Below are 24694 nucleotides of genomic sequence, written 5' to 3'. Positions count from 1 at the left end.
GATTAAAATGTTTGATTAAATCCAACATGTCATAACATGCATTGCATTTTTAAATGAAGAATATAATTTATTACGTGGCGTGCTATTTGATATTCAGTCAAAGTAAAATAAAACAAATAACAGCTATATTAAAACAGGATAAGACTTTGATGCATTACTGGTTTAACAGGTATGTGAAACCATAACTCAAAGCTATTAAACATTGTTCTCGAATTAGCGAAAACTATTAAAAATCTTGTTTAAGTCAGCTCCAAATATGGGATTGTTGTAACCAACCAGTCTAAGAAAACTCGAAGAAAATTCTCGTTTAGAATATAGGGTGTCCCGTGAGTAGGGGAACAATGGGATGAGGGTGATATAAGGAACTCATATCCGTCAAAACCACTTAAAAAAATGTTTTAAGTTCTATTATATAATTTGAAAGCTACGATTTTTTTTTAAATAAATCCATTTTATGCATGTAACTATAAGTCATACGATGTCACTAATATCTTAAAACTTAATTGCTTCTTCCCTTCTTACTTCTGATGTTTAATGACGTCATCAAAACAACTGTTTTTATGCTTGACACTGTGACACAGTAGCCTTGAACGGTCCGTAGCCAAAGTACATATACTGTCAGTCATGATCAAGGTTAATTGCGGAAGTCGACGCTTATGTATCATCGCTCACTGTGTATTTGATTTTAAACTATAGAATGTTCGATCCAATGTTTATCCAGTTAAATGTTTTGGGGTTTAGGTTGAGTTCAAAACAAAAAATCCGGTCAAGTGCGAGTTGAGCTGGCGACAAAGAGTTAAGTTGAAAAATAGGCTAGTGAGGTGCCAGAAAAATGTGGGGTACAGTCAAATTTAATATTCAATCTTCAACAAATGTGTAACCTTAACAACTGTTAAACAAACTCGTTTATTGTTGACTAGCTGTTGCCCGCGACTTCGTCTGCGTGGCTAGAAGATATAAGTTATGATTTATATCTGCCCTGTTTTGTACCACATTTTCAATTGTATTTTCACTCCTTTTTACGACCTCACATTAGAAACCTCAAAAATTGTAGCCTATGTGTTATTCTCAGGGACCGGACAACCCCACTTTAGAGTTAAGCCGTTTGACAGGGTAACCCGTACACGGGGTAACTCATATTGCAGTGTTACCTTTTGTTCGAGTTACATCCTCGAAACCCAGCGAAATGGTTAACACCTTCATTATGGTAACCACGTGAAGGGGTTAACCCCTTCAATAACTTAACCCTTTGAAGTGGTTACCTTCATGAAAGGCTTTTATTCGTGTTACCCTGAATTACCCACTAAACTTGAGCTGCATACTTGCACCCTAGCGGCCCCTCATTGCTTTACTAAGAGTACAGCTGGTTTTCTTCTATCGCCGACGCGTCGCGCCGCGACTCGCGCCTCTCGGACAAACTACCTACGCGCGAAACGTCGCGTCATGTCAGCATGATAAGAAAACCAGCCATATAGGTAACTAGCTGTTGCCCGCGACTTCGTCCGCGTGGTTAGAAGATATAAGTTAGGAATTTTTGAACGAAAGCCCTCGAAGATTAATATTTTTCCCCGTATTTGCCACATTTTCCATTAAATCTTCGCTCCTATTAGTTGCAGCGTAATTTGATATACCTAGCCTAAAACCTTCCTCGATTATTGGTCTATTGAACACAAAATGAGATCAAATTTTTTAGATGAAATTATTTATAATAATTTAAAAACAAAATCGAATACAAGTTTTTTTTCATTTTTTGCATTTTCTGAGAAGATTTGACGGGTGAATTTTCGATTGAAAATTAGAGTGTTTTTTTTATATTAATTCAAAATAAGGTGAAAAAATAAATATTTTTAATCAAATAAATTACAGCGTATTTGGGACACAAAAAAGTAAGTTTTCACCAAATTTCGTTACAAAAATAAATTTTTGTAAAGGATAAAAATAAAAAACCACAATCCTGGTTTTTTGGATTTTTCACATAAATTTTGAGGTTATGTGAAAAAAATGTAAACTTTGCCATTTGACTTTTTTCGATACGAATTTTAGTTTTGCCGGAAATCGAGAAAAACCGTTTTTTACTCTTCAAACGTCACTCCCACCCCCTTCCCGACCTCAGATCGCCCGTAAATTATTTTTCCTTTCATATTTATAATATTCCCCTCCTTTTCTAATGGGTTTCATCCTACTATTATTTTTTTTGTTTTAAAAATTATCGACCTTGGTCTACAAGTATAGACACGAAAAATATATACCACAACGTTTGAAATGTGCGACAAGCAAAATTAAACTGTAAGATCATATCCACAATGATTTTTATTCCATGTTTACAAGTCGCTCGGTAAATGCAACAATGTCGCCGCTGGGCGGTAAGATGTCACGTGCGCTCGTGGTTATACTATTTTCAAACTAATGTCTATGATAAAGAGTGCATATTACACTGTCTTAGGTTGGAGTGGGTTACCCTGTTACAGTGTTACAGGGTAGTGAAAGGGTAACCTGTTCGGAACAGGGTTCTAGTAATCCGTTCGAAGGTGTAACATATGTCATAGGGTTTTTTCTTGAAGCGCTTAAAAAAACCCCTTCAAAAACCCTTTCAATGAGTATCCGGCCGGTCCCTGGTTATTCTGATGTATAAGCTATATTGTGGTAAAGTTTCATTCAAATCCATTCAGTAGTTTTTACGTGAAAGAGTAACAAACATCCATACATCCATACTGACAAACTTTCGCCTTTATAATAGTAGTAGGATATAATAAATCATTTGTCAAAATTTTAACTGTATAGCTATCACGGATGACGTACAGTTACAGTACAGGAGAGCCTCAATAAAAGGGTTCCGTTTTCATCCTTTAAATACGAAACCGTAAAAAGAAAACACACGATTTTTTTTTTCAAAATTTAATCTAGTCAGCTATTACCATTGATCCATTATCAGACACAAAAGTCGCACCAGTGATGCCCTTAGCTTTGTCACTAGCTAAAAACAAAACTAAATCAGCTATTTCCTCTGGATCTGAGACACGATCCAGTGCCGTCATCTTCCGCATGTGATCAAAAGCGGCTTCTTGCTGGGCTTTGTCCAAACCTAAATTTTCTATAAAATCCGTCCTCACTGGTCCAGGACTCACAACATTGACACGAACTCCGTATGATGCCAGTTCAGATGCAACTGATCTGGTGAAATGATCCAAAGCTGCTTTTGAAGCATTATATGTAAAGGCTTGCTTTGACAATACCTTTAACGCCGCTATGCTTGATATATTGATAATGTTGCCTTTTGTTTTTATTATATGGGGTGCAGATAAATGAGTAAGATATACACAGGAGCGGATATTAGTAGCCATCACTTGGTCGTAGTCAGCCATTGCGTTTTCATTTAGGATGCTTGTATTGCGCGCAATTCCAGCATTGTTGACCAGGATATCAAGTTTTCCAAAATGTTTAACTGTGTCGTTGACAATTTTCTTCATATCGTTTTCTTTGGTGACGTCAGCAATTAGTATTAAAGGATTTTCGCACTTCTTTGCTACTGCATGAAGTTTTTGCTCGTTGCGTCCAACAATTGTGATTTTTGCGCCAAGGGAAGAAAATTTGATGGCAATGGCGGCTCCAATACCCGAGCTCCCCCCAGTCACAATGACCACTTTGTCGTTAAAACTCATGATCCTGATTGAAACAATAGTCTAATAACACGGATTAGAATTGATAGTTACAATGTATGTTTTGCAAACGGCCTTGCTAGCTAGACTACACTAAATAACTCTCGCGGTTGTCTATTTATATAACATTGTACGAACTATTATTTTCAAAGCAAAAAAGGTCAATGCGTATCAGATTTAAATGTGAATAAGAGGAGCATTGATAAATGACATTCAAAAATAGACTCTATAACTATTGGAATAAAGCGAGCTCGACAACTTAAACTGTGAGATCGCGTAAGTACGTAGTATTTGTGATTATGTTGTAGTTCGTTTTATTGTGTTCATTTTATTTAGGATTTTCTAAAAGTAATATTTTTGGTTCAACTAAGGGCTTAAGTTGAGTTTTGACTTTGCTTGCTGTATCGATAGCCAATTTTTTAGGTCTCTCTGTAGATTCTAACTCATGATTACTTAATTTCAACAGTAAATGCACAATAAACCTCAAAAAGGTTTTAACCATACGACCAATCAATATAAAACAATCACTAATCAACAGCCGCCTGAAATGTTGGCACGTATTACTTACATTGAAACAAGCACAAACTCAATTTGAACAGAGTATTATCGTAGCAAAATGTATGTATCCAAGGTGGTAATGCTGTTTCAGGCGCTGAATAAAGCTATTTTTATTATTCTCCCATACACACCGAAAGTCTCTTCCATGGCCTAGATCAGAGTCAATTGATCGATTCTGGTGGGTTTACTCTTACCGTGGCCATGGAAAAGGTATGAAGTGTTCACCCTTGATTTTTCCTACCAACCGCCTGAACGCTATGTCACATTGTCCGAATCATTGAGAGCACGAAATGGCATCGCTGGCCAACTCCCGCTCACGTTTCGCAACTTTTTTGGACGTTACAGCTTTTTTACAATAATCAGTTTTCGCTTATCAACAGTTTTCACCTGGAACCAAGATTTAAATGACAGACATAAATAAGAGTGTCTGCCAATAAATTTCAAGAACTAATATTGTAAATTGATTAATTACGACACGTTCAAAATACCTGGAGCCAGAGTAATTATAATAATATGAACATGGGCTAACAACATCGCAGACCTAGACTTAGCCTTGCGGACAAAGAGTCAAGGCAAAACGGTTATTACGTCTGTGATTATAATATAAGGAAATGTGATTGTTGTATGTACTGTTTAGAGCCTTACCGCGATCTATGCTACTAAATCGTTTTAACATAAATTTGATTCTTCATAGATCTTCATCAACTGATGCACGATTTGAATTGATTCAGAGTTATTTGCAAAGTCATTCCTTGGCATTATTTTAGCTATCAGACGGCTGGAGTACCAAGCATACTGGAGCACCACTTAAACCAAATATTGTATTGCATGAAGAGCCATGCAAGGCTAATGATAAAGTTGTAGATTGTAATTATAACTGCTCCTTGACCTTAATAAAATAACGCGATTTAGCCGCAGATAGGTAGGCAGACTGGCAGGTAGGTGTCAAATTAAAACCAAAATCCCTTTTTTAGAAGTAGGTTTTATTCAGGCATTTATTTAACAACAAATAAAGATTAACGACAAGACACTCTGTATTATAACTTTTAAATAAGAACATACAAACTTGACAAGATAACATTAGCATTTTGTTAGGAATATATAAAAATACATGTACTATATCCAACAATAATGAAATAAGAAAAGGTAAGTCAAATTAGTGATCAAGGTTTAGAGGAAGCTAAGTCTGGACAGATAACAAAAAAGATCGATGTAACAAAACATGCAAATATCAAACAGAAGTGAAAAAAAAACACGATGCAACGGTTTAAAGGTTGGGTCAGATACCTGTCGGGATATCCCGATAAATATACGTTAGTTGCAGTAGCATCATTTGATTATAAATAATACAAAAATTATAGTCAGAATTTAAAAGTTAGAGTTTACCAGTGCTCCATTATCACTAACAAATATGGAACCAGTAATTCCTCTAGCTAAGTCACTCGCCAAAAATGAAACCAAATCAGCTATTTCTTCTCCGTCAGAAATACGTTTCAATGCTGTCATTTTCTTCATCAAATCCCAAGTTGCTTCTTCTTCTTGTTTTGTTGTTCCCATATTTTCTATTATATCAGTTTTTACAGGTCCAGGATTGACGGAATTGACACGAACACCACTTGATGCAAGTTCAGACGCTATAGACCTTGTGAAATGATCTAAAGCGGCCTTCGACATGTGGTATGGAAAACCACCCTTGAAAGAAACACTAATCCCTGCAATGCTTGAAATGTTAACAATGTTTCCTTTTGTTTTAATGATATGAGGTACAGCGAGATGTGTGAGGTGAACAACTGCGTGCAGGTTCGTCGCCATTACTGCATTGTAGGCTTCTAAAGCATTCTCTTCTTTAATACTTGTAAACCAACCCATTCCGGCATTGTTAATGAGTACGTCAATTTTTCCAAATCGTTTTACAGTTTCATTGATAATCTTCTTGACACCATCGTCTTTCGTGACATCAGCAACTATAATTAAAGGATTGTTGCACTTCTTAGCGACATCCTTCAATTTATTTTCATTTCGGCCCACGATAGCCACCTTGGCACCTTGTTCAGCAAACTTGATCGCTATGGCTGCTCCAATACCGGAGCTGCTGCCGGTTACAATGACCACTTTGCCGTTAAAATTCATGTTACTGCTCCGAGTAAGAAACAAACAGGTAATGACTTCAGCTCGATCAGAACGTGGCTTATATACCGATTTAATGTTTAATTATGTTTATCTATGCACTGTTAAGTGCAATTACATGACTGTTTCGTAACAAAACCGGTAGGATACCTTTTGTGTATTCATATAGTGTTAGTATTTATACATATCTCATTTACATACTAGGCCCCGGATTTTCGCAGGTACAACTGATATACACTTCAGAATTTATTTCTAGACAACTTTCAGATCTACCGATACTGGGCTGTCAATATTTTTTTAGTGTGGAGCTAATTGCCGCACTGACAATAATTATTTGCTGTGGAGTTCTGCTAAAGACAAACATAGGTATACTCATTGAATTTTTGTGGACATCTTGAAGATGAAATCCTTGAATATGAAACTTGATGCATCATACTCTGAAACATTCCTGTCGAATCCATATATCTATTTAAAAATACTCGTATATATCATACAGGCGCAAAATAAAGAGGTGGAATTGTGGAATTCAAATGCTTTGTATGGCTTGGTTTTTTTTCAATCACAATATTAGGTAATAGACATTTTGAAAGCTATGGTCATGTTGTATTTAATAAAATGTTATAATATTATTCCAATAGATGTTATTTTTGATTAGCTCACAAGCTGTCGATCTCAAAAGAAAATAAATAGGATTAGGTGTTTTTCTAGTAATTTGCAGTAGTTTTAAATTAACATGTTTTTTGTTACTTGTTTTGAATTCCAAACTTTTTTGCGGTTTCTTCTCTAAAAGATTCAATCGATACCTAAGGTTACACTATCTGTCCCTACGTCTGTAACCTGGTTGTATCTCATGATTCGTGACGGCTAGACAATTGATGAAATAGTAAACCAATAATATGGTTATAAAAACTTAATTTTAAGTACTGTCATTCGCCACAGCCAAAGTATAATAAATTATTAAGATATTTGGCAAACGGTAACGAGGACTCAACAACGCTTATAAACCTTATCTTATGTAACTTCAACACTTCAAACAAAATGAAGTGCTTTTGGAATATAACCAACATTTAGGAAAAATATTATGTTTTTTTATTTGCTATGACTGAAGTGTCTTGCTATCGCAGTGCATTCAATATTATCAGATTGTTATGTAATTAAAAAGTGCTTTGTCATTTGTCATGTGGACACTGAAGATTTGTTATCAGATATACGAGGTTGGATATTGATATGAATACCAAAACACGGGACTACGACAACTTGAAATCAGAACAATCAGTCCTCTAGGACAAGTTTTAAAGAGTATAAATCAGAAATCTCTGACAGTTGGTTGAAATGTCGGTAGACACTCACCTAAAAATGGAAAATAGTAACATCGTGTTGCAAAAAATTATAGACTTAGTAATGGTATTCGAAAATTCTTTATTAAAGAAGAAGAAAATAAATCTAAACACCACAGATATACTCACTGAATGATAATATTACAGTTGAGTATAACTATATGCCCTGCATACAAAAATATTGAGATATAAGAAAACATATAGCAAACCAGAAATAAAAGCTTCTTAATTCTTAATAAATGAAAAGATGCAACGATTTCCTCACGTTTATTTATCAGGGTTGCCAGTTTATCAGGTAGTTTTTTGCCAGTTTATCAGGTATTAGCTAATGATTAAACACTCCGGTTGGGTCCGATACTAGTCGCCCGACTAGTGTCGTATCGGAATCAACACGCGTTAGAAAACCATTGCATCATTGATAATGAAGCATCCTCACGGAAGTTAACAACAAAAATAAAACAATATCATCTTTTTTTATAAATAAGAATACATTTCACTTTAGTCAGAGTTCACCAGTGCTCCGTTATCACTAACAAATATGGAACCAGTAATTCCTCTAGCTAAGTCACTCGCCAAAAATGAAACCAAATCAGCTATTTCTTCACCGTCAGAAACACGTTTCAATGCTGTCATTTTCTTCATCATATCCCAAGCAGCTTCTTCTTCTTGTTTTGTTTTTCCCATATTTTCTATTATATCAGTTTTTACAGGTCCAGGATTGACGGAATTGACACGAACACCACTTGATGCAAGTTCAGACGCTATAGACCTTGTGAAATGATCTAAAGCGGCCTTCGACATGTGGTATGGAAAACCACCCTTGAAAGAAACACTAATCCCTGCAATGCTTGAAATGTTAACAATGTTTCCTTTTGTTTTAATGATATGAGGTACAGCGAGATGTGTGAGGTGAACAACTGCGTGCAGGTTCGTCGCCATTACTGCATTGTAGGCTTCTAAAGCATTCTCTTCTTTAATACTTGTAAACCAACCCATTCCGGCATTGTTAATGAGTACGTCAATTTTTCCAAATCGTTTTACAGTTTCATTGATAATCTTCTTGACACCATCGTCTTTCGTGACATCAGCAACTATAATTAAAGGATTGTTGCACTTCTTAGCGACATCCTTCAATTTATTTTCATTTCGGCCCACGATAGCTACCTTGGCACCTTGTTCAGCAAACTTGATCGCTATGGCTGCTCCAATACCGGAGCTGCTGCCGGTTACAATGACCACTTTGCCGTTAAAATTCATGTTACTGCTCCGAGTAAGACACAAACATGTAATGACTTCAGCTCGATTAGAACGTGGCTTATATACCGATTTAATCTTTAATTATGGTTACCTACTGTAAGGTATTACATGACTGTTTTATAAGTAAAAGCATACCTAGGATATCGTTTTATTTTCATGATGACGTTACCTTTTTTTTTCTATTTATCTACGTCATGTTTCGAGTTTTCAGTATCGATTATTTTGATTGAATCGTGGATAAACGGACAATTTATATCGTCAATTATACCATATAAGAGTGTTTCTCCGAAATTGCGTTCTTTGTCTGATTCATATGGAATTATTTTTTTTTCACATTTAAGCTTATAAAACATACTTTTCCGAAAGATGATAACCTAAGATACAATGTCGGAAAAAGGCACACTTTTTGATTAAATGGTTTCCGAGATAATACACTTAAAAATTATTGGGCCCAGATGATTCAAAATCTGTGAGATATGTATGTATCATAATTAGGGATGGAAATGAAATTCTAATTAGAATAATCAGTCAATTATTTATTAAAATCACAGTAATTGCACACGATGCTATTATAACACGTAAATCTAGTCAATCAAAGCATGATATGACTCTTCAAAATAGGCTTTGCAATTTTCTTCTTCTCTCTTTTTTCTTCCTTAGATAGCACTAGTGGTCTTTGTGTGTACTATAAAATAAAAACGAAGATTACAATTTAATTAATGATCCGTGTGATATTCTGATAAATAAGGTACTTTTACCATATGAATCAGACACATATCAATTAGAATTTTGCCTATTAACATCGGTAAATCATCACACGCGTGCAAGTAAGGATTCTTGTATTTACATAAATTTCTGTTCCCCAATGGCATTATATTTCCCGCAGATTTAAGTTTGAAAATCATTTACCTTAATTATAAAAACGAACATACTAAACAGAAACATAGGTGTATCAAGGCTATATGAATCAGATATTTACCTTTATATCTCCGCGATTTTACTTATCAGCCACACGTCACGTCGCGACCACGTCAGCCGAGCCCCTGACTACCCCCAGCGCGGGTAGGGGTTGCCTGATATTTCGTATTTAGCTGGGTGAATTCGAGTGAAGCGAGTGAATATGAATCAGAGTTTTTGTGCCGGACACATACTATTTTTTAATTATAAATAAACCATCGAATAAATTATTTTTTTAACATTAACATTATTAATAACATTTTTTGTGTAAAGAAACCACTAATACAAAGTGTATTAGTGGTTTCTTTAAATAATAATATAATTCTTAATTATAATTCACATCAATTTATGCATAGGAAACAATGTTATTGTTACTAATGTTCGAGAAACTGGGTTACGGACACACCATATTAGTCAGAAGAACTACTATAAAATATTTTTTTGACATATTTAAATACATATTATTAAAAAAAATAACTTGTGCAAGATAGGCAATAGTTTGAGGTATGTTTTAAAATTAATTGCAGATTGATTTTTCAGTTAGTTACAAAAATAAACTTCAAGACATCATAAATTTAGAGTTCGGAGAATCACTCATAAGTCATACGTTACCCAACTTTGCTGAAATGCTGAATTGTGATGCTTTTAATGAGTATTCAATTTTCTTTTGACTTATGACTTATTGAAAAAGCTGCCCTCAATACTGTCTATGATTTTAATACCAACGTGTGTTATCATTAACCTATGAAAAAAGGATTAATATCATAAAACAGACTGCATTTTTTTCAAAACAATATTTTGCGAATTAATAATTAGATCGATAGCCAAACAACAAACAACGTTAATGTACAACTGTGTATCATAGGTATTATTTCAGAGCTATTGTTGGATATACATAGTGCGTGGCGCTATAATAATAAAGCTTTATTTATTCCTTAAAAAAGGGGACAAGTGCGAGTTGAACTCGCGTGAAGAGGGTTCCGTACGATGTTACCTATCATGTTTTTTTTTAAATCTGACCCAAATTTGTTTGTGGTAACTAAAAATAATATCTCCTGAAATATTGGTCGTAGAATGCTCATTGTGGGCTTATTTTTTTCATTAAATATTCATCTACAAACTGATTCAACAAAACTTAACATTGGAGTTAAAAAATATATTCTCCCACACATTCCACCTGCAAATGTAAGTTGGTACGCACAATATTGAGTGATTTACCATGTTATTTTAATATCATGGACTTCTTATAGGTTTTCCTATAATCTATAAGGAGAAAACTAATTTCTGTATTTTCTTCAAAATTTTAGGTTCAGTAGTTTCGGAGATAAGGGATGGACAATTTTCGTCAATTTTCTTGAATAACTTGGAAACTATTTATTTTAAAATAACAAAAAAATACATTTAAGATCTTCTCAACAAGACCTTTCATTTGATATGCCACACGATGCAGTTTTCAGATTTTTTTTTTAATTTTTCCCTACCCCCCCAAAAATGACCCCCCATATACAGATTTCATCTGTTCACGTCACACTTCTGTGTTTGGGTCACAGGGATTGATATGTGTACCTAATTTCAACTTAATCGGTCAAATAGATTCGGAGATAATTGACTGTAAGCGACGGACGGACAGACACACGAGTGATCCTATAAGGGTTCCGTTTTTGTATTCAGACGTACGGAACCCTAAATGTTAAACATTTTATTTTAATATAATCCTAAACCATTTGAAATTAAAAAAATACGGAACCATTTTTTTTATCTTTCTATAAATGAATTGATTTGCTATATCATAATTTATAATATTATCAGATTGTTATATAATTAGATAAAGCTTTGTCATCATTTGGTCGCCGGTCAAGAATATTTTATCAGCTATGCCCATCAAAATTCACCTTAAAATGGGATAAAGTAACATCATATTAAAAAAAAAACAATGCAATAATGTAAATCGAAAACTCTTTATTAAAAAAAGAATCACACACAGACACAAGAATTTGTTAGTTGACACTACAAAAGATAACATTTTCGAATTAATCAGATTTTATTAAGGCTCCATTATCACTGACAAACGCTGAACCAGTGATGCCCTTTGCTTTGTCGCTTGCCAAAAACAAAACCAAATCTGCAATTTCCTCTGGATCAGAAACTCGATTTAGTGCTGTTTTTGTCTTAGCGAATTCCCAAAAGCCATCTAGTTCAGCTTTTGTTCTCACCATTTTGTCAGCAATATCAGTTTTCACGGGACCTGGATTAACACAGTTTACTCGAACTCCACTTGAAGCTAGTTCTGATGCAATTGATCTACTGAAATGGTCTATGGCAGCTTTCGAAGTGTTGTATGCAAAACCTAGGAAAGCGGTCACTTTAGTTGATGCAATGCTTGATATATTGACGATATTTCCTTTAGTTTTTACAAGATGTGGCGCAGCGAGGTGTGTTAGGTGAACTACTGCGTTCAGGTTTGTCGCCATTGTTTGGTTGAAGGATTCCATAGCATTTTCGGCCAAAATACTTGCTTGATTAGAGACACCAGCATTATTGATAAGAATGTCCAGCTTTCCAAAATGTTTGATCGTGTCGTTAATAATCCTCTTTAAATCTTCTTCTTTAGTCACTTCGGCAGTGATTGTTAAAGGATTGTTGCACTTCTTTGCAACTTGGTCCAGTTTCGTTTGATTCCTCCCCACTAAAACCACTTTAGCTCCGTCTTTTGAAAGTTTGATGGCTGTGGCGGCTCCGATGCCGGAGCTGCTGCCAGTTACAATAACCACTTTGTCGTTAAAACTCATGTTGCTATCTCAAATGTCAAGACACAATTGATCAGGACTCTAAGAGGTATGCTCTTAAATATGAGTTCATGACACACTGTTATTTTCGAAGTCATAAATAGTAATACAAATATCACGATGAATCGACAAATTCTTGTTCAAACATAAACATGTTAAAGTTCCTTATTCAACCAGAACTAACTTTAAAATATTGCACGTTTGAGGTCAAACATTTAGTCACTGTCAATTTCTTTTCTGTTTTACAATAGTTCTGATAATTAGATAATACAAAATACAGGGAATACTCAATCTTGTACAAAAAACATAATATTAAGGATTTTGAAGTCGTTACTTTTTATGGCGTACGCTAATTATCTGAATAGCCTCTCTACTTTACTCTTTAGGTAGACATAGTTTATGAAGTGACAAATAAGATTGTTTTTTTTTGAGAAAGGAACAACTTAGATTGTGGAAACCTAGACTATATATCTCACTAGACACAAGATACATATATGCCTAATAGAGGACTATGTCCTCGAGCCAAAATAACTGTTAAGTGGGTTCCTAAATCCGGAAGTCGTTTGGTTCGAGAAGATGAGCAAATCAATCGGGTTATCTCAAGATTAGACTGGAGAAGTCCGGAGTCAAAGGAGACAAAATTAGCTGCAAGAGCATTTGTATGAATTCAAGATAGACCTAGTGTCATAGGCCAATGAATAGTCATTGTTCGCGACATGAGGTATTTACTATGATTACGCATTTTCTTTTGTGGTTTATGAATGGTACTTATCGTATCTGTTTCTATATAATGTTGATTGATTTATCAAACTCCCTGTGTGTGTAGTTTTATCCGGTCTTCGATCAAGATAAAGACCTCTACAATTTGAGCACTACTAAGATAGCTCATAATTTTGTAAGCACACTTACAAAACTGTGCTATTTTATTTCCAATACATATAAATGTGTAAACAAAACAAACAACCTGATAACACGGAAGGAATCGTGTTATCAGACGTACAAAACCAATGGTGTAATATTTTGATCATGTGACTTATCGTATTATGCTGGTGTGACGGCGCGACGTAATTTATCCTTGAACGGCGCGTGCGTGAGACGAATAAAAACTACATGGTCATTGTCAAGGTTGTTCTAAGCGTCATCGGTTGTTTACATCAAGAGTTTATGTTTACAGTTTCATATGCTCATGATGACTGTTAAACACATGACGGAGCAAAATTCAAAAAATCTTCAATGAAATCACCCTATGAATATGACTAGTCGATTCATGAACAAGTTAATTTTGAAAATCATTTTCCGATAAAGTCGTTAATTATTTAATACTGCATAGGTAACATTACAATGCATTTTCTTGACTTGTAGGTACTTATATTACTGATTAGGTATTGAATGACGCTCATCTTTAAATAGCGACTAGCAAATGCCTCTAGGTCTGATCTGATGAAATTATCTAAACCTTCTAAAGCTATGCTAAATGCATAACTAACAATTGAAGAAACACTGTTGCTTCACAAATGTCGTAAAAAGTTATTAAAATAAAACCTCGCGTGTCAAGTGACGTTATTAGCCCCCATTTCTCTGCGTTTAACCACTTTATATGCGTTTTATCTCTGCTATTTTTTTATTAATAAAACCCAGTCTACCTGACGGACTCTAGATTCTCTCTGGCTGAAAAAGCTTTGTAGCTAAAAAAACTGACATTCTGTTGATACCCATAAACCATTCCGCCAAAATCGAATCAAGTGTACATAAACAATTTGACATAAGGAATCCAATGATGTTTGCTTTGTATCAGGAAGTTTTGTTCACAAAACGTTCTCGTAGACATTATATGTACGTATTATTAAGTGACCTTGGGTAAAAATAGTTGGAAGCCCGTTAGTTTGTAAAACATATTTATTGAAATACATTATTGGCAAATAATAGAACTCCAGACTAATAAATTCAAATTCCTTATTCAAATAATTAAAAAATATTTATTTGTCATTTCTTCATTAGTTGGAACTGTCAGTCAAATTCAATCAACTTTAACCGAGACGCCATTATCACATAAGTAGTTAGCACCAGTAATTGCTTTAGCCTTGTCGCTCGCCAAGAACACAACAACCTCAGCAATTTCTTCTGGATCAGAAACCCGCTTCTGCGCTGTAAAAGTCTTCATAAATTCATAAATAGGCTCTCTCTGTTCTTCAGGTAGCCCCATATTGGTTAGAAGATCAGTCTTCACCATTCCTGGGTTGACAGCATTGACGCGAACACCACTCGACGCAAGTTCTGCTGCAATTGATCTAGTGAAATGGTCTAACCCTGCCTTCGCAGTGTTGTACGCAAAGCCCTCTTTTGAAATAGTCCGCAAAGCAGAGATACTTGATATATTGACAATGTTACCTTTTGTTTTAATGATGTGTGGAGCAGCAAGATGGGTTAAGTGAACGATAGCACGGAGGTTGGTCGCCATTACTTGGTCGTAAGCTTTCATAGTATTTTCTGCTAAAATACTTGCCCCTACACAAATACCAGCGCTATTTACGAGAACGTCTAGTTGTCCATAGTGTTTCACTGTGTCTGCGACTATCCTCTTAGCGTCATCTTCTTTAGTAACATCGGCAATTATTACCAATGGATCTTTGCATTTTTTTGCGACTTCATTAAGCTTTTTCTCGTTTCTTGCTACTAAGGAAACTTTGGCACCAAGTTGTGAAAATTGAATTGCGATGGCAGCTCCAATGCCTGAGCTGCTGCCAGTTACGAGAACAACTTTGCCGTCGAAATTCATGATACCTCGAGAGTGACTGAACACACTAGTACTAAAACCAATTTCATTCATTCTACGCTTATATGACAAGTGACAATCTTATCGGGTTTGACCTTAACAGAAAGTGCGATAAAATTGAATTACTTAACAGTTGCGTAAATTATTTATTTCATCTATCCTTCGTGTTTGTAAAACTGTATTATCAACGTGTTGTTCACGACACTTAGGTAACGTGTGGAATATCTGTGGAGTCATCAGCTTATATTCGTCTGTTGTTGGACATAGGCCTCCCTAATTGCACAATATAATTGTGGTATGAATAATATTTGAATATAAAAAAAAAAACATTCTGGTCACAATGACTTGACAACAAGAAAAAGATTTCTTTAAACTGTGATTATTCTTGGACAGATAATATACCTAAGAGATAAAACAACATAGATTTGTTAACATGTCTACAAAGTAATACTTTTTTTTATATTTGTTTTAATATTACATTTACGAATATAAAAAAAAATAGAGTCATTTGATTTAATTATTTTTTTAAATGAATTTCTACTATTAAAATATTATGACGACACCTTGAACTGAGGTAGCATAGATTATAACTTTTGTTTAGTCACAAGATTTGGAGCGTCTTAAGTAAAGCTCTGAATATCTTGGTATTATGTATAATTAGGAATTTTAACAAATTACAAGCAGCACAGCTGTATTAGTCGCAATCGTATATTTTTTTAGAGAAAAAGATCTAACCACGCAGATAGCAACATTTATCAAAAAGTAAAATGTAAGAGAATCGAAATGTTTGTAGTCGTTTTGCTAACAAAAAGGTTCTAGGCGTAGACAACTTTCATTTAATCAGGTAATAGGCAACACATTTTGTTTTGTTTATTTTTAAAACTTATAATACTTCCTGCAATATTCCTTCTTGATGTTTATTAAAAAATTATCATCAACCTTACTTTTTCCAAGAATGTAAGGTTTGTATTCAATCTAACCGGATACAGTTAAGTACCAGTGGCTTATGAGCGGTAAGCGGAAGCAGCTCAACAGATGCTTATATATTTGTAACATAAGTTTTCATTCATATAAAAAATGCATCATTGTTGTGACTAGTTTTTAGCTAGACTACCTAGATCTTTAGCACTGCAATTCCATCCGTCTAGTAATTACAGATCAAAACCGGTTTCGATGTTTTAATAACAAATCTGCTTGCATCTCAGTAAGTAGAATACTGGCAACTTAATAACATGTTACGTTATTTCAGATTTCTTAATATATTAATAGAAAATCAACGTCAGTGATTAAGATGTTGATTTAACAGGCAAAAGGAGCGTTGTTCAAAAACAAAACCAAAATCAGAACCTTATATTGAAGGTCAGCTGCCAGTCCGTCTGTCTTTGTCGTTCCATCACCAGGCTGTTTGTCATGAACCATGGTAAATAGACAGTTATTTTTTTTACAGATGATGCTTTTCTACTGCCGCTTAAAAAACAAAATATTCAACATAAATAAGGTAATGTAACAGTTTTCAAATTCGTAATTTGTGTTGTGTTTTTATTACCATTTTCGAGGGTATGGTTTTTAGTACAATTGTTATTAATAAAAACCTACCCAATAATTCATTACTCAATGAATGTACTCCACAAGAAAAATGTAAGAGTGGCATTAAAAGTAATATAAACTGAATGAAGCAGAAGTAGCTGCGTTCTGTCGGATGCCGATACTACTTCACTTGGAAACTTTAATAGAATTTATTCCAAGTATTGCTCTTAAACTAATAGAGCTCTCGATTTTACTATATGCGTAGTCCATGACCCCATATAACCGATTTATTCATGGTAAAGTTTTGTATTGGCTATGATTTAATGCCACATATATTGATCATGATATAATAATATTACACAACTTTAACACGATGCCATCTAGTCTCAAGCTAAGGAGAGCTTGTATTGTGAGTACTGGACAACTGATGAACATATTATAGTTAATTTCACCCAGATACAGAACAAATGATCGTGCTCATCACACGAACATTTGTCCCGGGTCAAAATTAGACCCACAACCTCCGGAATAGCGGTTAGGGCCACTTATCATAGACCAAAGAATTTGGGCGTTTAAGGATTAGAATATTTTTGAATACATTGGTTTTGTGAGTTAGTGATCAGTAACAGTGGAGGTATATATCGCCCACTCTGACTACAATAATTACACTTCTCTTTTTAGGCGATAAAATAATTAAAAAAATAATTCAAGTATATTTTGATTGAGATAATATTTAATCTAATCAGCTTTGATCAAAACTCCATTATCAGCCAGAAAACTTGCACCTGTGATGGCTTTAGCTTTATCACTTGCTAAAAACAAAATCAAATCAGCAATTTCTATCGGTTCCGATCTTCGTCCAAGTGCCGTCCTCTTCGTAATATTCTCAGCTGCAACTACAAGTTGTTCTTCATTTAAACCACAATTTCTTGCAAAATCGCTTTTTACTGGTCCAGGATTCACAACGTTGACACGAACACCGCTTGGTGCTAGTTCAGCAGCGACTGCTCTTGTGAAATGATCCAACGCTGCTTTTGCTGTGTGGTATGATACACTACTCTTGGCGAGTACGATGAGAGCGCAGATACTGGATATGTTGATAATATTGCCTTTTGTCTTAATTATATGTGGTGCGGCTAGATGGGTCAGGTAAACGGAGGAGGCCCCTGTCGCTGATAATATTACTGGCAGCACAGCACACTGACAGCACTGGGAGAATTCACAGGATGCGTTAGGTATATTCTGTGACTTGTCCAAAGCCTTTGATTGTGTTTGTCACGATACATTAATCAGAAAACTGCATCACTATGGCATTAGAAATAAGTCTCTTAGCCTACTAAGCTCTTATTTAGAAAATCGAGTTCAAAGAGTGGATGTAAATGGCAAAAAATCTGAAGGAGCTCTTGTAACTATGGGCGTTCCGCAGGGTTCAATACTAGGCCCTTTTCTTTTTCTAATCTATATTAACGATTTACCCTATCATGTAAGGGATAATCACAAGATTTTATTATTTGCTGACGACACATCTCTTGTTTTCAAAATTAAGCGTCAGCTTCAAAACTTTCAGGAAATTAATGTTGCCCTTGCAAAGGTTGTCCATTGGTTCAATATAAATAATCTTCTTTTAAATCCCAGTAAGACTAAATTAATTAAATTTTCAATGCCGAATGTAAGGCAATTAAGAACCAACGTACAACTGAATGGGCTAGAGTTGGACCCTGTCGAGTCCACTGTCTTTCTTGGCATAACTGTTGATGCCAAACTACAGTGGGGCCCTCACATAAACAAGTTATCCGGCAGGCTCAGTTCAGCCGCCTATGCTGTAAAAAAAATTAGACTGATAACTGATGTGGATACAGCCAGAATAGTTTATTTCAGTTATTTTCATAGCCTTATGTCGTACGGGATTCTCCTCTGGGGAGGCTGTGCAGATATTCATTCCATCTTTGTGCTTCAGAAAAGGGCCGTCCGCGCTATTTATAATTTGGGCCCAAGAGTTTCTCTCCGAGAGAAATTCAAAGAGATAAACATTCTGACTGTAACTTCACAGTACATATTTGAGAATTTAATGTTTGTTCATAAAAACGAATCAAACTTTGTAAAATTGTCCGATGTCCACTCAATCAATACAAGGAACAAACATAATTTAGCCGTACATGCTACTCGTCTCCATAGAGTAAGCAACTCGTTCATGGGTCAATGTATACGTTTCTACAACAAGCTTCCCATTCATGTTCGTAAGCTACCGACTAAGAAATTTAAAACTTTTATTAAATTAAAACTATCCGGAAAAGGATATTACAAAATATCAGATTATTTAAATGATAAAAATGCTTGGGATTGAACTGCTCGCTTATACAGCTATCATTATTTGTGTACATAATTATTGACATGTTTTGTGCTTTTGCATATAATCTTATACATATATTATGTGACATTTTTTGTGCTTTTGCATGAATTTATTTTTGTTAATATTAATTATTATTTGATTTAATAACATGCAACTCATTTGCGTTTTTATTTTTTTAAATCTTTTTATAATTTTTTTTTTTTGTAAGTATAAACCTTATGCAGGTATATTATCAATTTATTGAAATACTCTGCATTAGTTTATACACTCGAATTTGAAAATTGTCTGGACTTTAAAAGAGACTGCGACCCCTGAGTTTGTTTCGACATTTCTTCTTAGGGTAGTCAGCTAGGAAATGTCGGCTCCATCGTTCTCAAAAAAGACATGTAAAAGTGATAAAAAATATCCTATTTGCAGAATAAATAATTTCATTTCATTTCATTTCATTTCATTTCATTACAGAATACGCCGAGGAGCGGCCGCGCGGATCGTCTTCCGTTAGGAAACGTCCGCGCGACCGTGCTTCGATGGGAGGTGGTTCGGCGGGTCAGTCCTCAGATGAGGACGGCCTGCCAGCTCCGAAGCTGCCGACCGGGAGGAGAGGTCGGCAGACATCGAGGGGAGCGAGTGCTTCGCGGCCGCGGAGGGACGCACAGGGCAGGTTTGTGCGTTCCAGTGCCCAGGCGGCCAGCGAAGCGGAGAGCGACGTGGGGGTCACCACGGAGGACCCTGGCGGCGAGAGCGGTGCTTCGCTGGGGAGCTCGAAGGCGGAGCTCAACGCCGCCAGAAGGGAGCAGCGCAAAGCCGTCGCGGCCGACGAAGTGTCGGCGATGGCAGAGCGCGCGCGTGAGCGACGCGCTGCTCTCACGGCCGAAGGGGGCGAGCCATCCGCGGCGGCCCTGAGCCAGCTGGCCTTGGACGGGGTGGACTTGGTCCTGAAGGTTGCCACGAAGTCCGGCAGCCTGAAGGGCACGTTCACCCGCGGTCTGAAGGAGGCTGCCGCGGACATTAAGGAGGCGGTTGGTGTCCTCCTCAACAGGACGGCCTCAGACGAGGTCGCGAAGTTGCAGGAGGAGAACGGCCGCCTCCGTGCCGACCTGGAGGACCTCCGGCGGCAAGTCGCTGCGCTGAGCGAGCAGCAACAGCGACGCACGCCGCCCACTGTCGCCGCACCGGTGGTGGCCCCGTCTCCCGCACCGAGACCGGCAAGCGCTCGTTCCGACGACGAGGTCGAGCGCATAGTCCGGCTCTGCATGCTCCAGTGCGGGAGCATGGTCAATGCCCGCATAGAGGCGGTGTCTCGGCGCCTCCCCCCGGAAACCCTCCGTCCGCCCCTAGCGGCCGACGCAAGACGGAGGACGGAGGAGCCGCCGAGGCCTGCGCCTCGCCAGGGGAAGCCCACGGGGGGCGTCAAAAAGCCCGGCGAGGGAGCCCCGCCAAGTGCTAAGCCCACGACGGCCGGCTCTAAGGGTGAGAGCTGGGCGACAGTCGTGGGCCGCAAGAAGGCCCGCAAAGCCGCAAAGGCGGACTCCGCAGCAGCGCGCGCCCCAGGCCCTACGGCAAAGGCGGCTGCGCAGCCTGCGCGACGGACTGGGAAAGGCGGTCGCAAAGGACCGGCGGTGCGTGCCCCGCGTTCCGAGGCCGTGACGCTGACGCTGCAGCCCGGGGCTGCGGAGCGCGGCGTTACGTACCAGTCGGTCATTGCCGAGGCCAAGGCCAAGATCAAATTGTCAGATCTTGGCCTCCAGTCCGTCACCGTCAGGCAGACCGTCACGGGTGCGCGGCTGTTCGAGGTGGCCGGTGCTGCGAGCGGCAGCGCCGAAAAGGCGGACGCTCTGGCCGCCAAAATGAGGGAGGTCCTCAACCCCGAGGACGTCCGGTTATCCAGACCGGTGAAAACCGCAGAGGTGCGGATCACCGGTCTGGACGATTCCGTGACCCCCGAGGAAGTGGTGGCGGCCGTTGCCCGCAGTGGAGAGTGTCCACCGGATAGGGTGCGGGCCGGCGACATACGCACCGACGCCACCGGACTCGGCGCAGTCTGGGTTCGGTGCCCTGTGGCGTCGGCGAAAAAGATCGCCTTAGCTGGCGAAGTGAAGGTGGGCTGGGTTGCAGCGAGAGTAAAACTCCTGCAACCCCGGGCTTTGAGGTGCTTCCGGTGTCTGGAAAAGGGGCACGTCCGGGCAAAGTGCACCTCCGCAGCAGACCGTAGCGGTCTCTGCTATCGCTGCGGTCAGCCCGGTCACAAGGCGGCCCAGTGTTCCGCCGCGCTAAACTGCTGCCTGTGTTCGGCCGCGGGAAAGCCGGCGGGACACAGATTGGGCGGGGGAGCCTGTGGCATGCCCACCAGCACTGCCAAAAAGGCAGGGAAGAGGAGCTCCAAGCCTGCCGGGGTAACCTCGCAGCCCCCGCAGGCTGGTAGCTCCGCGACCGACTCCCGGTCCGGGACTGTTGCCGGGGGAATGGATTGTCAATAATGGCGCAATTCCATTTCCTCCAGGGCAACATCAATCACTCTGCCAGAGCTCAGGATCTTCTACTCCAGACTATGGCAGAGTGGTCGATCGACGTGGCTGTGGTCGCCGAGCCGTACTTCGTCCCCGCCCGTGACAACTGGTTGGGGTGCGCTGACGGTTTGGTGGCCATTATTGGCGGGACTCTGATCGACCCGTCCAGGGGCCGCGGCTGGGTTGCCGCGGTTTCGGACGGCATCGCCGTTGTGGGGGCGTATTTCTCCCCCAACAAGAGTCTCGCCGACTTCGAGGGTTTCCTTGTCGAGTTGGGCGCCGTCGTGAACCGCTACCACCCTCGTCCCGTTCTGGTGCTCGGGGATCTCAACGCCAAGTCATCGGCGTGGGGATCTCCGGTCACTGACTCTCGGGGCGAGGCGTTGGAAGAGTGGGCGGTGACGACCGGTCTGGTCGTCCTGAATCGGGGTTCGGAATACACGTGCGTGCGGCAGCGGGGCGGGTCGATTGTGGACGTCTCGTTCGCAAGCCCCTCTGTCGCCGGCCGAGTCCGCGACTGGCGTGTCGCCGTGGAGGTGGAGACGTTATCGGACCATCGTTATATCCGGTTCGACGTCTCCGCCCAGACCGCGAGCGGCCGCCATCCAACAACCCCGATCAACGACGGCCCCCGATGGGCGCTCAAGCGCATCGACAGGGAACTACTCGAGGAAGCTGCCTTAGTCCAGTCCTGGATCTGGGAGTCGGCGACGGACGGCCCCGTCGACGTCGAAGCGGTGGCGCTGTGGTTTCGCGGGGCGATGACGCAGATTTGCGACGCGTCCATGCCCCGTGTAAGCCAACAGTCCGCAAGGCGCCGGGTGTACTGGTGGACCGACGAGATCGCGCGGCTGCGCGTTGAGTGCGTCGCAGCTCGCCGCCGGTACACTCGATACCGGAGACGACGTCGACGGGATCCCGTCGAGGAGGGCGCGCTGTATGAGGTGTACCGCGCGTCCAAGGAGACTCTGTGGCTGGCCATCGGCGACTCGAAGTCGCGTGCCAGGGAGGAGCTGCTGGGGTCCCTGGACCGGGATCCGTGGGGGCGCCCCTACCGTTGGGTACGGGGCAAGTTGCGTCCCTGGGCGCCCCCAGTGGTCCAGGGCATGCAGCCCCAGTTGCTAGAGGCGGTGGTGTCGGCCCTCTTCCCTGAGCGGACGGGACACGTTCCCCCGGCGATGGCTTCACCCTCAGCCACAGACTCTCCTGATGAGGAGAGCACCGATGTCCCCGAGGTGACGCAAGAAGAGACGAGAGCAGCCGTGTCGCGACTCCGGGCGAAAAACACGGCGCCCGGACCCGACGGAGTTCCCGGTCGTGCTCTCGTCTTAGCTCTGAAGGAGCTAGAGCCCCAGCTGAGGGGGCTCTTCACGGCATGCCTCGAGCGGGGTCAGTTTCCCAGTTTGTGGAAGGAGGGGAGGCTGGTCCTGCTCAGAAAGGAGGGGCGCCCCGCGGACTCGCCGTCCGCATACCGGCCCATAGTGCTGCTAGACGAGGCGGGCAAACTGTTCGAGCGAATCATCGCAGATCGCCTCGTCAGCCACTTGTGCAGAGAGGGGCCGGACCTGGACGACAACCAGTTTGGTTTTCGTCGGGGGCGCTCCACCATAGACGCCATCATGCGCGTGAGGGCCCTGGCGGAGGAGACAGTGTCCCGGGGTGGGGTGGTGCTGGCGGTGTCGTTGGACATCTCCAACGCCTTCAACACCCTACCCTGGAGTTGTATTCGGGAGGCCCTAAAATATCATCGTGTGCCTCCCTACCTCCGTCGTACAGTAGGGGCCTATTTGGAGGATAGGTGCGTCACCTATCGGGGACGTGACGGTGCTGGTCGGCACCTTATGTCGTGCGGTGTTCCGCAGGGATCGGTTTTGGGGCCGCTCCTGTGGAACATCGGCTACGACTGGGTGCTGAGAGGCGAGCTCCCGTCGGGCGCCGACTTGACGTGCTACGCGGACGACACGCTAGTCACAGCCCGGGGGAGCTCGCACAGGGAAGCGGCGTTGATAGCCACGGCTGCGGTGTCACAGGTGGTGAACCGCATCCGGCGCCTGGGCCTAGAGGTGGCCCTTAATAAGTCGGGGGCCATGGTGTTTCATGGCCCCCGACGTGCGCCGGCGCCGGGATCACACATCGTGGTCAGTGGGGCCCGGATAGCTGTCGAGTCCACCATGAAGTACTTGGGATTGGTGCTCGACAGCCGATGGGAATTCGGTCCTCACTTCCGGCGCCTGGCGCCCAAGCTGATGGGCGCGGCGGGCGCGCTTTCAACGCTGCTTCCCAACATGGGGGGCCCGAGCACCGCCTGTAGGCGGTTGTACGTGGGAATCGTGCGGTCCATGGCCCTGTATGGGGCCCCTGTGTGGGCGATGGACCTGACGGCCGGCACATTCGCCATTCTGCGTAAACCGCAGAGGGCGATGGCCGTCAGAGTCGTCCGCGGGTACCGCACGATCTCCTACGAGGCGGCTTGCGTACTGGCCGGATCCCCGCCCTGGGACCTGGAGGCGAAAGTACTCGCGTCGTTGTACCGATGGCGCGAGGTAGAGCGGGCACGGGGCTCGAGGCCGGCGCAGCGACAGATCGCACTGCGCCGAGCTGAGCTCCGTCAGGTCTTGGTGGCGGAATGGCGGCAAAGGCTTCTGCGCCCTGCCGCCGGCCTCGCAACCGTCGAGGCGATCCGGCCAGTGCTCGACGACTGGCTCGGGAGAAGGCACGGCTCCCTGTCGTTCAGGGTGACGCAGGTGCTGTCGGGGCACGGCTGCTTCGGCAAGTACCTGTGTCGCATAAACAGGGAGCCGGACGCTCGGTGCCACCACTGCGTCCATTGCGGGGAGGACACGGCGCAACACACTCTCG

General features: G+C 41.0%; 5 protein-coding genes across 5 annotated transcripts; all 5 read right to left on the bottom strand.

The window, feature by feature from the left end:
• Positions 1-2879: 2879 nt before the first annotated feature.
• Positions 2880-5105, bottom strand: LOC113492073 (17-beta-hydroxysteroid dehydrogenase 14-like). The gene has a single exon (XM_026869359.1). The coding sequence runs from the start codon at positions 3657-3659 to the stop codon at positions 2901-2903; it is 759 nt and encodes a 252-aa protein (XP_026725160.1). The 5' UTR covers positions 3660-5105; the 3' UTR covers positions 2880-2900.
• A 73-nt stretch (positions 5106-5178) lies between these two features.
• On the bottom strand, positions 5179-6393 carry LOC113492071 (uncharacterized oxidoreductase SERP2049-like). Its single transcript, XM_026869357.1, has one exon. The coding sequence runs from the start codon at positions 6342-6344 to the stop codon at positions 5583-5585; it is 762 nt and encodes a 253-aa protein (XP_026725158.1). The 5' UTR covers positions 6345-6393; the 3' UTR covers positions 5179-5582.
• A 1539-nt stretch (positions 6394-7932) lies between these two features.
• LOC113492072 (uncharacterized oxidoreductase SERP2049-like) lies at positions 7933-8979 on the bottom strand. The gene has a single exon (XM_026869358.1). The coding sequence runs from the start codon at positions 8933-8935 to the stop codon at positions 8177-8179; it is 759 nt and encodes a 252-aa protein (XP_026725159.1). The 5' UTR covers positions 8936-8979; the 3' UTR covers positions 7933-8176.
• A 2852-nt stretch (positions 8980-11831) lies between these two features.
• LOC113492070 (uncharacterized oxidoreductase SERP2049-like) lies at positions 11832-12752 on the bottom strand. Its single transcript, XM_026869356.1, has one exon. The coding sequence runs from the start codon at positions 12679-12681 to the stop codon at positions 11923-11925; it is 759 nt and encodes a 252-aa protein (XP_026725157.1). The 5' UTR covers positions 12682-12752; the 3' UTR covers positions 11832-11922.
• Positions 12753-14634: 1882 nt separating this feature from the next.
• On the bottom strand, positions 14635-15500 carry LOC113492069 (uncharacterized oxidoreductase SERP2049-like). Its single transcript, XM_026869355.1, has one exon. It carries the CDS (start codon positions 15452-15454, stop codon positions 14696-14698), a length of 759 nt encoding a protein of 252 aa, XP_026725156.1. The 5' UTR covers positions 15455-15500; the 3' UTR covers positions 14635-14695.
• Positions 15501-24694: the final 9194 nt, after the last annotated feature.

Source organism: Trichoplusia ni, chromosome 3 (genome assembly GCF_003590095.1).
Source record: "Trichoplusia ni isolate ovarian cell line Hi5 chromosome 3, tn1, whole genome shotgun sequence".
NCBI lineage: Eukaryota > Metazoa > Arthropoda > Insecta > Lepidoptera > Noctuidae > Trichoplusia > Trichoplusia ni.
The sequence above is the reverse complement of the archived record's forward strand: the minus strand, read 5'-3'. Positions and strand labels throughout refer to the sequence as shown.